This window comes from Dryobates pubescens, chromosome 37, assembly GCF_014839835.1.
Source record: "Dryobates pubescens isolate bDryPub1 chromosome 37, bDryPub1.pri, whole genome shotgun sequence".
Classification (NCBI taxonomy): Eukaryota; Metazoa; Chordata; class Aves; order Piciformes; family Picidae; genus Dryobates; species Dryobates pubescens.
Window position 1 is genome coordinate 563,489 of NC_071648.1, and position 14,577 is coordinate 578,065.

Below are 14,577 nucleotides of genomic sequence, written 5' to 3' on the forward strand. Positions count from 1 at the left end.
CCTATGGGGACAGGCTGAGAGAGTTGGGGTTGTTCAGTCTGGAGAAAAGATGACTCCAGGAAGACCTTATAGCAGCCCTCCAGTATTTGAAGGGGACCTACAAGAAAGCTGATAAGGGACCTTTTACAAGGGCTTGTGCTGATAGGACAAGAGGGAATGGACTGAAGCTTGAGGAGGGCAGATTTAGGCTGGAGATTAGGGAGGAAAAAATTTGCAGTACGGGTGGTGAGACACTGAACAGGTTGCCCAGGGAGGTGGTGGATGCCCCTCCCTGGAGGTGTTTAAGGCCAGGTTGGATGAGGCCTAGAGTGACCAGGGCTAGGGGAAGGTGTCCCTGCCCATGGCAGGGAGGTTAGAACTAGATGGTCTTTAAGGTCCCTTCCAAACTAAGCCATTTTATGAATCTATGAACACAGAACAGATTGAGTATTCATTCCTAACCCAGACTACAGCTATGAAGCAACAACATAGGGTGAACTGGTAATCTGAAAAAGTATTATTTTCCTGGGCTCTCCAGATACATTAACAGGTATTAAGAAGCCCAACAAAAAACAATGCCTACTCCATTTATTTTAGAAAGTGCTTGTTTCCAGGAGGTTTCTGTAACACCCTATTTTTTTAACCTTGCTTATACCCTTTAGTTTAGCTAAAAATACATCCCCCCACACACACCCCCCACATTTTTTTTCTGGGTCATATAAAGCGGGTGTCCAGGATGAGCCAAGGAAGAACCTGACTCTAGTCAGTATGATGACACTGCAGAAACAGCCTACTCAAGGATATATTGTTACATATGGCCAATCTCAGCTTTTGCTAAAGCTACTCAAATATATTCCACCTCCCTCTGTGTTTCATTGAAGGGGACTGCAGGATCTGGACCTTACAAAATGCAGAATGTATATAAAAATCTATTGGATAGATACATACTTTTGTGGACAGTGACACCACCCCTGGAGTGGTACCAAAAAACCATGTAGACATGGCACTTTGGGACATGGTTTAGTGGCCATGGTGGTGTTGAGTGGATGGTTGGACACAATGACCTTAGAGGTCTTTTCCAGCCTATGATTCTACATACACACATGGAGCAGGCAGCACTGTTACTTCAGGATGCGTACACTTAGCCCAAAAGGATTCCCTCAAAAACATGGGAAGAGTGAAGAAAGAGGAAAGCAGCCTCTTCCCATGGGGGTCCCTGGTTTGTGGCACTAAGGATAAGAGCTGCTCATTATTTGTCTTCTCAAAGACACCAAGGAAGGACAGCGAAAAACTGAAGCCATTTCTCTTCTCCAGCTCTTCTTCATATTGCAGAACTTCTATTGGCAGCCAGAGATTTGCAATCACAGACAAATGAGAAATCCTTCATTAGAGCTGGGGCCTGGATGCTGTTGCTGACTGTGGCTACCTCACTGCAGCTATGATGCCACAAATTAGAGATTCCCTTTTTTTACCTTATTACTACATGAGGACAGCAACCTGCCAAAGCCAACTTTTACTACCTGGAAACCATCTGTTTTCTTTCTGATCATCGTTGTGGGGTTTATCCTGCAATAAAACTTGGAGGGTAGTAGGGCAAGCACTGTAGCTGATCTGTATGTTTTTAATGTACCATGAGCTAGCTCTGTGAAAGGAAACTGTATTTCAGTCTCTCAGTTGGTTCCTTTTTACATACCTCAAAAAATCCTGGCAGCTGAGATCTCACTGCAGATAGTTAAATCTTTGGGCCAGTATGTTCCTTAGCTTTTCTGACTTAAAATCTTGGATCTCATCAGGCTCCAACACAACTGAAAACATGGCTGCCTACCTGTTAAGCAAATATAAAAACTGGATACTGCTGCCTGGCTTTGTTCCTCAGTTTGAGCCCAAGGGAATCAAAACCCATCACCTCTTACAATGTGCATAAAGTCTTCTGCTTACAATGCACAGACACCTGCACGTTCTCTGCAGTAGAAGAAAGCCCATCAGCTGAGATCATGAAGAGATCAAGAGGATGTCTTAACCACTTTAAAATTCCAGCCTTGAAACATGCTGATGCTGTTCACCAGCTCCACTCTTGCCTTGGTCTAAAACCCATGGTAAGTTATTTTACTAAAAGAGAGCTCTCACAGAACCTTCCCTTGAAAACAGAAATCACAGGAGGTTTTCCAGTCAGCTTAAAGGCAAATATAAATAACTCTGTAAAACCATCATGTTCCTCACATATTTTATACGTGTCCCTGAGGAATCAGTTGTCCCATCCATTTTGTAAGTGGTGGTGGGACAGCTACCAGTGGAGCTATGCAACAGAGAAACTCAAGGCGCTGTTCTTCCCCCTCTTCAGATGCAGTTGACATACCTGTCCATCCCATGGGTATCACACATTACAGCCAGCAAGGGGATTTGTTGAAAGACAGTAATGTTCCACTGTTCATCCTACAAATTCCAACATATTTCCTGCTCAGATTTCCCTCCTGTCAGACAAGAGCACCCTCTCCATGAAAAGGCTTCCTTGAGCAGCAGAGAAATGCTTGGATTTGGGAGCTGGAAGGTAAACTAGGACAGGAGCTAACAGACATTACAGAGAGCCAAGGACCTTCATCCAGTAATATTATCACTTCAGAGCTTTTCAAGAATTACAAAGACTACAGAGAGTTGTAAGATTTTGGCTGCTTTAACCACGCATGTTCAGCTGACCTAGCTGAGAGAAATTCCACTTCCACAGCAGAAGGGAAAACAAATTAAAATCAGATCTCCCAAACAATTAAGTGAGTCTCAAGCCTGGCACAGGCTGGAAACCACCGCAGTGAACTCCGTTTAAATAAAGGGAGGCTTAAGTGCTTTTTGTAAAAGGCTTTTGTTGGGGTTAGTTTTTTGTTGTGGTCAAGAAAAATAACACACCTAACAAAGCCCAGCAGTAAAGGAAGAGGGAAAACTCCCAGGTGGCTTTGGAAACATCTTTTTTCTGCTTAACCATTTTTAAAGTGCAGAGAGTTGAGTGTGAAAGCCTTGCAAGGTACCTCTCGGTCTCTGCACCACACGCTGCGTATGAAACAGTAATTGTTTTGAGATTTCAGGCATATACTCTGCTGTCATTTGAAATAAGTGATGGATGAGAAACTGGAAACCTCAAGGAATTAGTAATAGGATATAAAGCATTTCACCTCTAGGTCACCAGTTCAAATTCGACCAGGTTGGGAGTGACCAAAAGTAGTTACCATCTGGCAGCTGTTCTCTGGCTGATGTAAATTGAGTTGAGGGTCTCAGCGCATTTCCTAGTGGACAGGTGTCCTCAGCACAAAAAACACCATAATTAACTCTCTGTTTGGCTTTCTCAGCAAAGCCACTGAACAACTCGTGGAAGTAAAGACTGAGCTGTATTCCAGGTCAACGGGAAAGCATGTTGGCTGCAGAGCACTGCAGATTCTTAATCAGAATTCCTCTTTGTATTTTAAGACACTCAGATTAGGGAGGGACTTCATTTATCATCATTATATTAAGCGGAGTGGCCTTTCCAACTTGAGAAAGAGCTTATGTGCTGCTGGTTCTGCTCAGGGCACATTGCTTTTCAACATGTGGTTACAGCAGAGTTTGGAAGCACAATAAGTGAATGCAAAATACAATCCTAGTATTAAAAGTTGTAAATTCACCCTAGTGTACTTACTCCATCTCAAAACCCCCCACCCACCACACAGGACTCAGACACAGGACACAAACTGGTTTGAGACTACGGGATGCAGACTGTAGGTCAAGATTATTCTGCTTTGACTTAAAGAAAAACAAATAAATGAATTAAAATGGCATCCTTTAGGTCAACACCAGCCACAAATGTGGTTTGGGAAAGAACACCATCCACAGTTATAAGAATGGCTTGAAAATGCACCTCTTGCTTCCAGAAGTTATGACCCAGGACTCTCTGGAGAAACAAATAAGACAATTCTAGGCTGAACTGTGTGACTAAGACCTCAAAAAACCAACTGGGGGTGGGGTGTGGAGTGGGGAATACTCCCATATGCAGATTTTTCCTCAGCTGGAACTGCAAAAATGTATTGGTCCACTTAGGGGCGACCAAGGCATAGGACCAGCTGTGTATGGTATGACTTGCTGGTAGGGACCACCTAAACCACTCACCATAATCTGTTCAGACCTATGGGTGTTGTTATTTGGTGTCCTCCTTCACTTTAGCAGTTGTGGCAGACAGACAAGCAGAACTCAATTCAAATACTCTTATTCACCAGCCTTTCCACACACAATGGCATTTCTAGAACATCAGTGGCTTGCAAGGCTGAGTTGAGGGCTCTTGGTGTTAAACAGCGCACAGTGTGAAAGCTGTTGCTCCAGAGAGCAGCCTTGCCCCAACTTGGCTAAAATACAGCCAGAGCTTGTAGGCGGCTAGAATATAGCATTTTGGGCTGAAGAGTTTGACACGGTTTAAGCAGTAACTGACTTTGGAATGTTCTTAGCACGCCCTCAGATAATGTTAACTTGAAATAAGCTTGCTGAATACTCATGTAAATTATTTCCATTTGGCTGTCTCATTATTCAATATGCTTTCAAGGAACACGGTGATGAAAGAAGAAAAATACCTCTTTCTAACATAACCATACTGGCAAGAGGATCAACATTATCAGTATTCAAAGTATGCCTTGGCAGGATAAACCTTCATAAAAAGAAGGAGCACTAGCTAATCCAAGTTGTCAAAATAGCCATAGTACTTCAAGGCTTGATCTGCAAAGTGATTCGTTATTTATTGCTCGTGCAAACAAAACATTCTGAGCAGAACAAGCAGTCAGGCGTTGCCCGCCTCGGGAATCCACGGACGCAGAGCGCACAACAAACAAACCCTACAACGATGGAGAAAAGGAGAGCTATTTTCCTCATCAGTAACACGCAGCCCAAAGGCAGGAAGAGCCTTGTGGCTCTTCACAGAGATCAGGCACACACACAGAGGGAATATTTTCTGAGCTACCACAGACACAATGTGGCACGAGAAGAAAAACCCGTGGAAAGGTCATTCGGAAGTGCAAGATCCACAGCCTTTTAAAATAACCATGGTGGAAATAAAACACTTCATGTATTGTGCATCCCAAGAGCACAGACACACTCAACAGCTCAAAGGAAGCTTCTGCTAGAATCAGTCAGTCAACAGGAAGGATCTGGATGTGCTGGAGTGTGTCCAGAGAAGGGCCACAAGGATGATCAGAGTGCTGGAGCTCCTACCCTATGAGGACAGACTGAGGGAGTTGGGGCTGTTGGGTCTGGAGAAGAGAAGGCTTATTGTGGCCTTCTAGTATCTGAAGGAGGCCTGCAAGAAAGCTGGTGAGGGACTTTTTAGGGTGTCAGGTAATGATAGGACTAGGGGGAATGGAGCAAAACTACAAGTGGAGAGATTCAGACCGGATGTTAGGAATAGGTTCTTCCCCATGAGGGTGGTGGAACAGGTTGCCCAGGGAGGTGGTAGAAGCCTCATCCCTGGATGTTTTTAAGGCCAGGCTGGATGTGGCTCTGAGCAACCTGATCTAGTGTGAGGGGTCCCTGCCCAAGGCAGAGGGGTTGAAACTGGATGATCCTTGAGGTCCCTTCCAGCCATAACAATTCTGTGATTCAGATGCCCAACCTCAGACACTTCTGTCAAAGCTCCAAGCTCATCATGCTCTGCTTGGTAAAGTGAGGGCTGTGCTTCCTTCTGTTCTCCTTTAATTTCTCACAAAACAGAGGACTTAAGAGCTTGGGGTTTGGTTTTTTTCCTTTTCTTAAACATACTTTATGATTTATTTTGAAACACATGGTCCTTTACACTATACAATTCTTAGCTTCTCTATTCTTTCAACCCATCTTTCCTCACCTCCTTCTGCAATACCTCATCTCTGCTACTTTCTTGCTCTTTTAAGCCTCGGAACCTGATCTTGCTCCCTGACGTGGATCTTCCATTGCAGCAGAAAGTATTGGCTCAGCCTCAAGAATCTGGGATTCTAGGAACTCCTCTGAATAACTGCACATATAAAATTTTTATTTGAACAAATAGATAATCTATGAGCTACGTGAAAAATAAAGCCAAACTAAGAAAGTCAGTTGTTTCTCCTAGACCACTTCAAACAGAATACAAACAGGCACCATAAAACCAACCCCCACATCCCAGCAGAGTATTATTCTACCACAGCTATACTAATAACTCCTCTAAACACCTTCTTGTCTGAATTCATAATTTTAATGACATGAATATTACAGAATCACAGAAACATTCAGGTTGGAAAAGACCCTCAGGATCACCAAGTCCAACCCAGAACCCTAGACTACAAAGATTCACCCCTAAACCACATCCCCAAGCACCACATCCAAATGACCTTTAAACACATCCAGGGATGGTGACTCAACTACCTCCCCAGGCAGCACATTCCAGTGCCTGACCACTCTTGCTAAGGAAAAAAAACTTTCTTAGTGTCCAGTCTAAACCTGCCCAGTCACGGCTTGAGGCCATTCCCTCTTCTATCACTAATTACCTGTGAGAAGAGACCAGCAGCAGCCTCTCCACAATGTCCTTTCAGGTAGTTGTAGAGAGCAATGAGGTCTCCCTTCAGCCTCCTCTTTTTCACACTAACCATCCCCAGCTCCTTCAGTCGCTCTACATAAGATTTCTTCTCCAGGCCCTTCCCCAGCTTCTTTGCCCTCCTCTGCCCTCACTCCAGCACCTCCACATCTCTCTTGTACTGAGGTGCCCAAACCTGGACACAATACTCGAGGTGTGGCCTCACCAGAGCAGAGTACAAGGGGACAATCACCTCCCTACTCCTGCTGGACACAGCATTTCTGATACAGGCAAGGATGCCACTGTCTTTCTTGGCCACCTGGGCACACTTCTGACTCATATTCAGCTGCCTGTTGATTAGAACCCCCAGGTCCCTTTTTGCCAGACAGCTTTCCAGCCACACGGCCCCAAGCCTGTAGCATTGCTTGGGGTTGTTCTGACCCAAGTGCAGGACCTGAAAGAAAAAAACAACAACTAAAAACCCCATGTTCTTTGATATTATGGTAAAAGGCATGTACCTAGACCTGCTTCAAAGGTAAGATGCAATAGGTCACTTTTTCTGTTTCCCAAGGAATAACAACAGAGGAAGAAGCAGAGGAATCTATATTCCTAGCTTAGCATTTTCAGACTATTTTAAAGAATTCACAGGCACAGAGAGAGGCTCCACTTTCTGTATGATTTCTTAAACCTTTAATTCTCTTTGCTCAGCAACAGCTACTGAGCGACCTCTTCTGTTGAAATGTTTGAGCAGCCTCTTACTTGCCTTTTTTCCCCTCTTAATCCTCAAAAAAAAAAAACCCCAAACAAAACAAAAAGCCAGCAGTGCAAAATAAAGATGCAAAAACAACCCAACACCCAGCACCCTCTCTGCCACTACAATGAAAAATTCTGCCAGCAGACAGCACGTGCAGCAATTTGTTTTACCTACTCCAATGGTGTGCCATTTGCCTCTGAAGTTAAGAGCGTAGGTAGTCAAAACCAACATGCAATGGCTATCTGCTATCACAGAATCCTAGAAGACAGTCATGGAATCATTTAGGAGAGAAATGGCCTTTAAGGTCATAAAGTCTAACCATTAAGCCAGCATTAACATGTCCACTGTCCCTCAGCACCACATCTCTGCGTCACTGAGATTCCTCCAGGGATGATGATTCAACCACTTTCCTGGGCAGCCTACTTCAGGGCTTGACAACCCTTTCTGCAAAGAAAATTTTCCTAATGTCCAACCTACCCCTCCCCTGACACAACCAGAGACTGTTTCCTGCTTGGAACAGACCAACATCCACCTGGTTACAAGCTCCTTTCAGTCCCAATCAAGTCAGTCTGAAGGTAGCTATGCTTCCTTAGCTTTGGAATACTAATTCTGCAGCCACAAGGCTGACTTTTGTTTTGCACACATCTACACTTTGGTAGCTAGAAACACAAACACAAATATAGTCATAGCATGGGATAGAGCTCCAGAAAAGGATGTGCAAGCTGTTGCCATTTCAAGAAAGCCAAGTATCATCCATTACTCCTGCTGAAAAGGAACACAAGCATGAATGTTTGGTTCATAGAATCCATGATGAGAACAGCTCAATGAACAGGCTAAACAGCAAAACTTATTGAGAACAGATGAAGAATTGCTGAGGGATGTGGCCACGAGATGTCACTCTCTGCTTTGTGGCAAGCTGGAAATTCCTTCCCACAGCCTTCCTCTCAGAGGTGTCACGAGCAGGAGTACAGCCAACACAAGGAGTGATATTAAATTTGGGTCAGGTAAAGGAGAACTGCTCAAGATGTCATTTTTGTGGCTCTGTAATTTCTGCAGTTTGTGCTGCACAATTACTGCTCAGTTAGCTGTGAAGTCAAAGGAGCCTCCAAGTAGTCTCTGAATGTTAGTTCAAGTCCAACCAAAACAGCTCAACTAAAGCCTGTTATAATGTACAGTACTCTCCCCTACCCCAATACAGCTGATTTGTTTTGAGTATTTGTGAACCTTTTTAAAGAAAGCCATCAGTATGTGCAACAGAAATTGGGGATGAGTGGTGTCCCTCAGGGGTCTGTACTGGGACCAGTACTGTTCAGTATTTTTATCAATGATAGATAGTGGGATCAAGTGCACCATCAGCAAGTTTGCAGAGGACACCAAGCTGAGTGGTGCTGTCAATATGCCACAAGGATGAGATGTCACCCATAGTGACCTGGACAATCCAGAGATGTGAAGCAAAGTGAACTTCATGCTGTTCAACAAGACCAAGTGCAGGGTCCTGCACCCAGGTCCAAACAATCCTCATTATCAATACAGGCTGGGGGTATGAGGCAATAGAAAGCAGTGCTGGGGAAAAGGACTTGGGAGTTCTGGTGGATGAGAAGCTGGACATGAGCCAGCAAGGTGCAATTGCAGTCCAGAAAGCAAATCACAGCATGGGCTGCATCAAAGGAAGTGTGGCCAGCAGGTTGAAACAGGTGCTTCTGTCACTCTGCTCTGTTGAGACCTCACCAGGAGTACCACATGCACCTCTGAAGCCCTCCTAGGGCCATGGACCTGATGGAGTGGGTCCAGAGGAGGACCACAAAGATGATTTGGGGCTGGAGCACCTCTGCAGCAAGGACAGGCTGAGGGAGCTGGGGCTGTTCAGCCTGCAGAAGGAAAGGCTCCAGGGAGACCTAATAGAAGCCTTCCAGTACCTGAAGGAGGCCTGCAAGAAGGCAGCAGAGGCACCATTTACAAAGAGCTGCACCGATAGGATGAGGGGCAGTGGTTTGAAATTAGAGAAGGGCAGATTTAGACTGGATGTTAGGAACAAGTTCTCTGCCATGAGGGCGGTGGAACACTGGAACAGGCTGCCTAAGTACGAGTTTTAGAAGTTTAGGATGGAAGCCTCTAACTGTTGTAAATACACACCTTGAAAGGGACAAAAACAAGTGAAGGCCAGCACAAATCTATGAGGAAAGAAAATTCTTAGGAAAGAAAGATTTTATGGATTAGGTGAATTGCACAAGTTCATCAGAAGCTGATCCTTAAGATAGCTGAGAGTGAAAAACTCATTGTTACCTTATTATGTGTTAAGGTTATCCTCAGCTCTGGTTTGATGATACCATATGCCATCAGGAGCTCTTGGATTTTTTTCAGCTCTTCCTTGCATTTTCTAGTTGTTGAGTAAAACTGCTTTCTCACAGGAAGATTCTTGAACAACTTTAGGACTGTTACTGTAGTACCTGCAGACAGATGACAAAAGTGAGTGGAAGTGGCACTGAAAGCATACTGGGTATTTTTACTTGAAGAGATCTGTCTGTATGCTGCTGCTTACAAAATAAACCTTAGTAACAATAAATTAGCTATTAACATGAGAAGAAATACACTAAATCCACAGCCATCCTCCCCCCAAAAGTACCTGCAGACATCAAGAGCTCTGATTCCCCTCCTTTATTTGATTATGACTGCATTTCATTTAGGGTAGTACCCAAAGAGCCAGATACCTCCATCCAAAGCAAAGCACATAGTGAGAGGAGGAACATTCATCTACCAACACCACCACAGAAATTTCCAGCTCTCAAGGATAGTGCAGACTATTAAATGTATCACAGCATTCTGTCAATCATTCAATGATCTTGACAAAAGACAACGAAATGAGGAAACAACATGTCACTGTGAGGGTGATGAGCCTGTAACACACTGTCCAGAGAGGCTGTGGAGTCTCCTTCTCTGGAGACATTCAAAGTCTGCCTGGATGTATTCCTGCTTGATCCATTCTGGGTGATCCTGCTCTGGCAGAGGGGTTGGACTGGATGATCTTTTGAGCTCACTTCCAACCCCTAACATTCTGTGCTTCTGTGAAATGCAGCTCACAGGTTTTCCAGCTGTGGAAAATATTGCAGTTTAAAGCTTGAAGGGATCCTTGTTTAAAATTAGCTATCATGAAGGGGGTTCAGCTGCAGATTCTTCCTCAGTATTTGCTCACTGACTAGCCCTTGGCAGCTTCTTCTGGTTTTATGCCTCCCTGTGGCCAGTTAGTGCTGAGGAGGAAGGAGCTGGGTGGGCAGTCAGCTGCCCATGGGATGGCTTAGATTGGAAGGGAACTCAGAGATCATTTACCTCAATCCCCCTGCCATGGGCAGGGACACCTTTCAACTAGACTCAGTTGCTCAAGGCCTCATCCAATCTGGCCTTGAACACCTCCAGGGAGTGGGCATCCACAACCTCTCTGGGCAACCTATTCCAGAGTCTCACCACCCTCATGCTGAAGAGCTTCTTCCTAAGATGCAGTCTAAAACTACTCTCCCTCAGTTTCAAACCACTTTCCCTCGTCCTGGCTCCAAACACCCTGAGGAGAAGTCCCTCCCCAGTGGGGATAAGCACTGCAGCCACCTCAGAGGTAGCTTGTGGGCAAAGTATATTGACAATGGGGGGCCCAGAATGGACAAGCAGCTGCTGCAGCTCTGCTGGGAAAAGCAGCTCCTTACAGAGCAGCTCTACTCTGTGCTCTGCTCAGGAAGTTCAGACCACAAACCACTCCGAACCTGTGCCAAGTCTGAACCAGCAAGGCCACATCTGAGGTAAGAGCAACCTTTCACCTGTCACACAAACACACTGAAGGATTTCTAGTGACACACCCTTCCTGCAGGTTAAAAAGAACTGTGACTGTTCCTGCTCCTGCAGCCATGCTGCTTCCAGCAACTCCTTCATTTAGCAGCAGGGCAACTCCTCCTTATTTAAAGAGGGATTTTTCTATGCACAGAAATGCTACTTTGATCCTGGACAAATCTTTCATATACTTATATAAGCCAGCCTGCACCTGGGGCACTGCATTTTCAGAGCTTTCAATTCTGCTGTCAGCTTGAAGTGAGTCAGAAGGAGAAACTAATTTATAATTGCTATCTACAGCAGCTTCCAAGACAGTTCATTTCTTACTCTAACAATACATTCTCAGCTGACAGACATGAAGGCTGTAAACATTTCTTGCTTTAAGTGCAGAGCATGTATTTCAACATCAAGCAGAGCCTCAGGAACACAAAGTGCTCATGCCACAGCACACCACCAGAATGAGGGTATCCTACCTTGCCCAAGATGGGAAGGCTTTTTCAAAGTTATGTGCCCAGTGCTATCCAAAGCATACTGAGTGCTGAACTCATCAGCAGCTGTCTTGGTTGTGATCAAAACCTGCAAAGAATGATTTAAAAACCAATGAAGTTACACAAGGATTCACAAAGTTCAGAATGAGCTGAGATAAGCTTTGCTATCACTCTGACCACTGCAGTATTTTAATCATCCCAATTACATTTAATAAGTTTATAGAATTTTTCCTTTACAGGTGTTTTTTAGTCATGGAAACATTCTGCATTATTTCATCTGCACCAGGACAGGTTAGGGATTGACCTGCTGGGGAGCAGCTCCATGGAGAAGGACCTAGCAGTGCTGGGCGACACACTCACTATGAGCAAGCAATGTGCTCTTGTGGCCGAGACCAGCAGGATGCTGTGGTGCATGAACAAGAGTGTGACCAGCAGGTTGAGGAAGGTTCTCTTCCCTCTTTGCTCTGCCCTAGTGAGGCCACATCTGGAATACTGGGTCCAGTTCTGAGCTCCCTACTTCAGACAGGAAACTACTGGAGGAAGTCCAGTGGAGGCTGAGGGGACTGAAGTACCTCTCTGACAAGGAGCTGCTAAGAGACCTGGGGGATTTTTAGCCTGCAAAAAAGACTGAGAGGAGATCTCCTCAATGTTTATCAATAAAAGGCCATGGGGGAAGAGGAAGTGGTCAGACTCTTTTCAGTGCTGCCCTGTGATAAGACAAGGGAAACAAACTAGAACTCTGAAGATTCCACCTAAACATGAGGAAAAACTTTGCTGTGAGGGTGCCAGAGCCCTGGAGCAGGCTGCCCAGAGAGGTTGTGGAGTCTCCTTCTCTGGAGACTTTCCAACCCTGCCTTGACATTGCAATCCTGGGCAACCTGCTCTGAGTGACCCTGCTTCAGCAGGTGGGGTTAGACTAGATGATCCCCAGAGGTCCCCTCCAGCCCCTGTACTCTTTTCACCCACCCATGTCGATCACACTACTACACAGCAATCCCCGCTACCTACAACACCCTGATGTCCTCTACCCTCATGCAGGCTAAATAAACTATGAAATCAGTTGATAATTTTGTGTTTCCACCTTTTGTGACAGAAGGCACACTATGACAGCTTCTGAACTGCAGGCAGGGCTCCACAACATAATGACTGCTATCAAACAAACAATGTATTATCTTCCCACACCCAACCCTATCTGGCAATCAATACCAGCATGTTTTGTAAGCTCTTAAAGGTAACGCACAGAGTGGCTTCAGCAAGTCACGAACCAGACACTCAGTAAAGCTACAGGTCCCTGAGCTCAGGCATCAACATTCTGAGCAACAGAACCACTGCACTTTAACCACCTAAGAGACAAAGGTTATCACACAGATGGAGCTCCAGGATATTTGGGGTTCTTTTAGGGCCTCACATGAATCATTCAGAGTTCACCAATGCCTCCAGAGGGGAAATGACAATATTACAGACCTACTTAAGGGGCAATAGTAAAGTACCTCTGAACTGAAACTTCAGGGAGCAGTTTGGGTAGACTGAACGCAATTTATGCCAAGAGTGTTTAATTAACCTAATTACTGATCCAAGGACTAAAATAACACCTATTAAAGTACTTAATACACTCAGGCCACCTCCCATCTCTTATGAAACCCACCACAGAGCTGATTAGAAGCTCTGACTAGATGGCATCCTGCTCTGCCAACTCATTAGAAGTAACCAATGACAGAGGTCTGTTATTACCTGTCAAAACAGAAACACTTTGGACATCTCCATCCAAACACACAACCTACTATTGCTTAGTGCAATGCACACGTAGCCCAAGGTAGCAAGGAGTCCACCTCTGACATCTCTCCTGACCTCACCATTTGATGGTTCCAATCAGACACAGATAGCAGTATCTTCTTTCAGAATCTAGTCCTTCACAGGCCTACAAAGGAGTAGCCAAACATTGGCCTTAGGACAGCTGAAAGGCAGAGCACAAGGAGCAGGCAGATACTGTGCCAACAGTCTGAACAATTTCCAGATGGGTTTTCAACTTACTTTTAGTCAGCAAGTTAAATCCTAAATTACTGTCAGACACAACACATGGCCAGACTCAGGCCAGGGAGGGGGTGGTTGTTTACTCATAAGGACAACAGAGTTTGTGCAATTGCAGTCATATACCTGTCAAGGAGCAATGTGGAGCTCAGCAGGATCCCATGACTGCTAATCAGCTGGATAACACCAAGGCAGAAGTCACTGATGTAATGGTAGGTATGTAAGCCATCAGTTCCCTGAAAGTATTTCTCCTGGCTACCACCTGCTGTTCCTCATTTTGCACATCACTATGATTTGCAAGGAGAAACCAAACTCAAGTAAGCCTAATTCAAGTAGCAAGCTTAGCCATAACATCAAAGAGCATCTGCTCATAACACTGAAGAGGATAAACCAATGTTCTAAGGACCCATGTATGCATCTCTATGTATCTACAGGTAAGTATCTTTATCAATCATCTGGACAAGGGGATTGAGGACACCCTAAGTTTGCAGTTGAGACAGAGTTAGGTGTGACTGCTGACCTGTTTGAGTGTAGGAGGCTCTACAGAGGGATCTGGACAGGCTGGATTGATGGGCTGAGGCCAATTGCATGAGGTTTAACAAATCCAAGTGCTGGGTTCTGCACTTGGGCCACCACAACCCCATGAACACTACAGGCTTGGGGCAGAGTGGCTGGAAAGCTGCCCAGTAGAAAAGGACTGGGAACTGGGGTTCTTTAGCCTGAAGGAGGGCAAGGGGAGACCTTCTCTCTCTTTATAATTCCCTGAAAGGAGGTTGGAGCAAGGAACAGGCTGACAAGAAATGACCTGAACTTGCACCAGGAGAGGTTTAGGCTGGACATTATGACAAACTTCTTCACTGAAAGGGTTGTCAAGTCCTAGAAGAGGCTTCCCAGGGAAATGGTTGAATAGTCATCCCTTGAAGGATTTAAAAGATGCAGAGGTGTGGTGCTGAGGGACACGGTTTAGCAGTGGACTTGGTAGTAAATGGTTG

At 45.0% G+C, this 14,577-nt stretch overlaps 1 protein-coding gene across 1 annotated transcript in view; it reads right to left on the reverse strand.

Annotated features, from left to right (window-relative positions):
- The window catches only part of PMS1 (PMS1 homolog 1, mismatch repair system component), a 50,346-nt gene that overhangs the window by 32,386 nt on the left and 3,383 nt on the right, over positions 1–14,577 (reverse strand). The window contains exons 3-4 of the mRNA XM_009911208.2: positions 11,543–11,645; positions 9,540–9,703 (exon numbers count right to left, since the gene is read on the reverse strand). Coding sequence (XP_009909510.2) covers positions 9,540–9,703; positions 11,543–11,645 — 267 coding nt within the window. The remainder of the gene's footprint in view (positions 1–9,539; positions 9,704–11,542; positions 11,646–14,577) is intronic.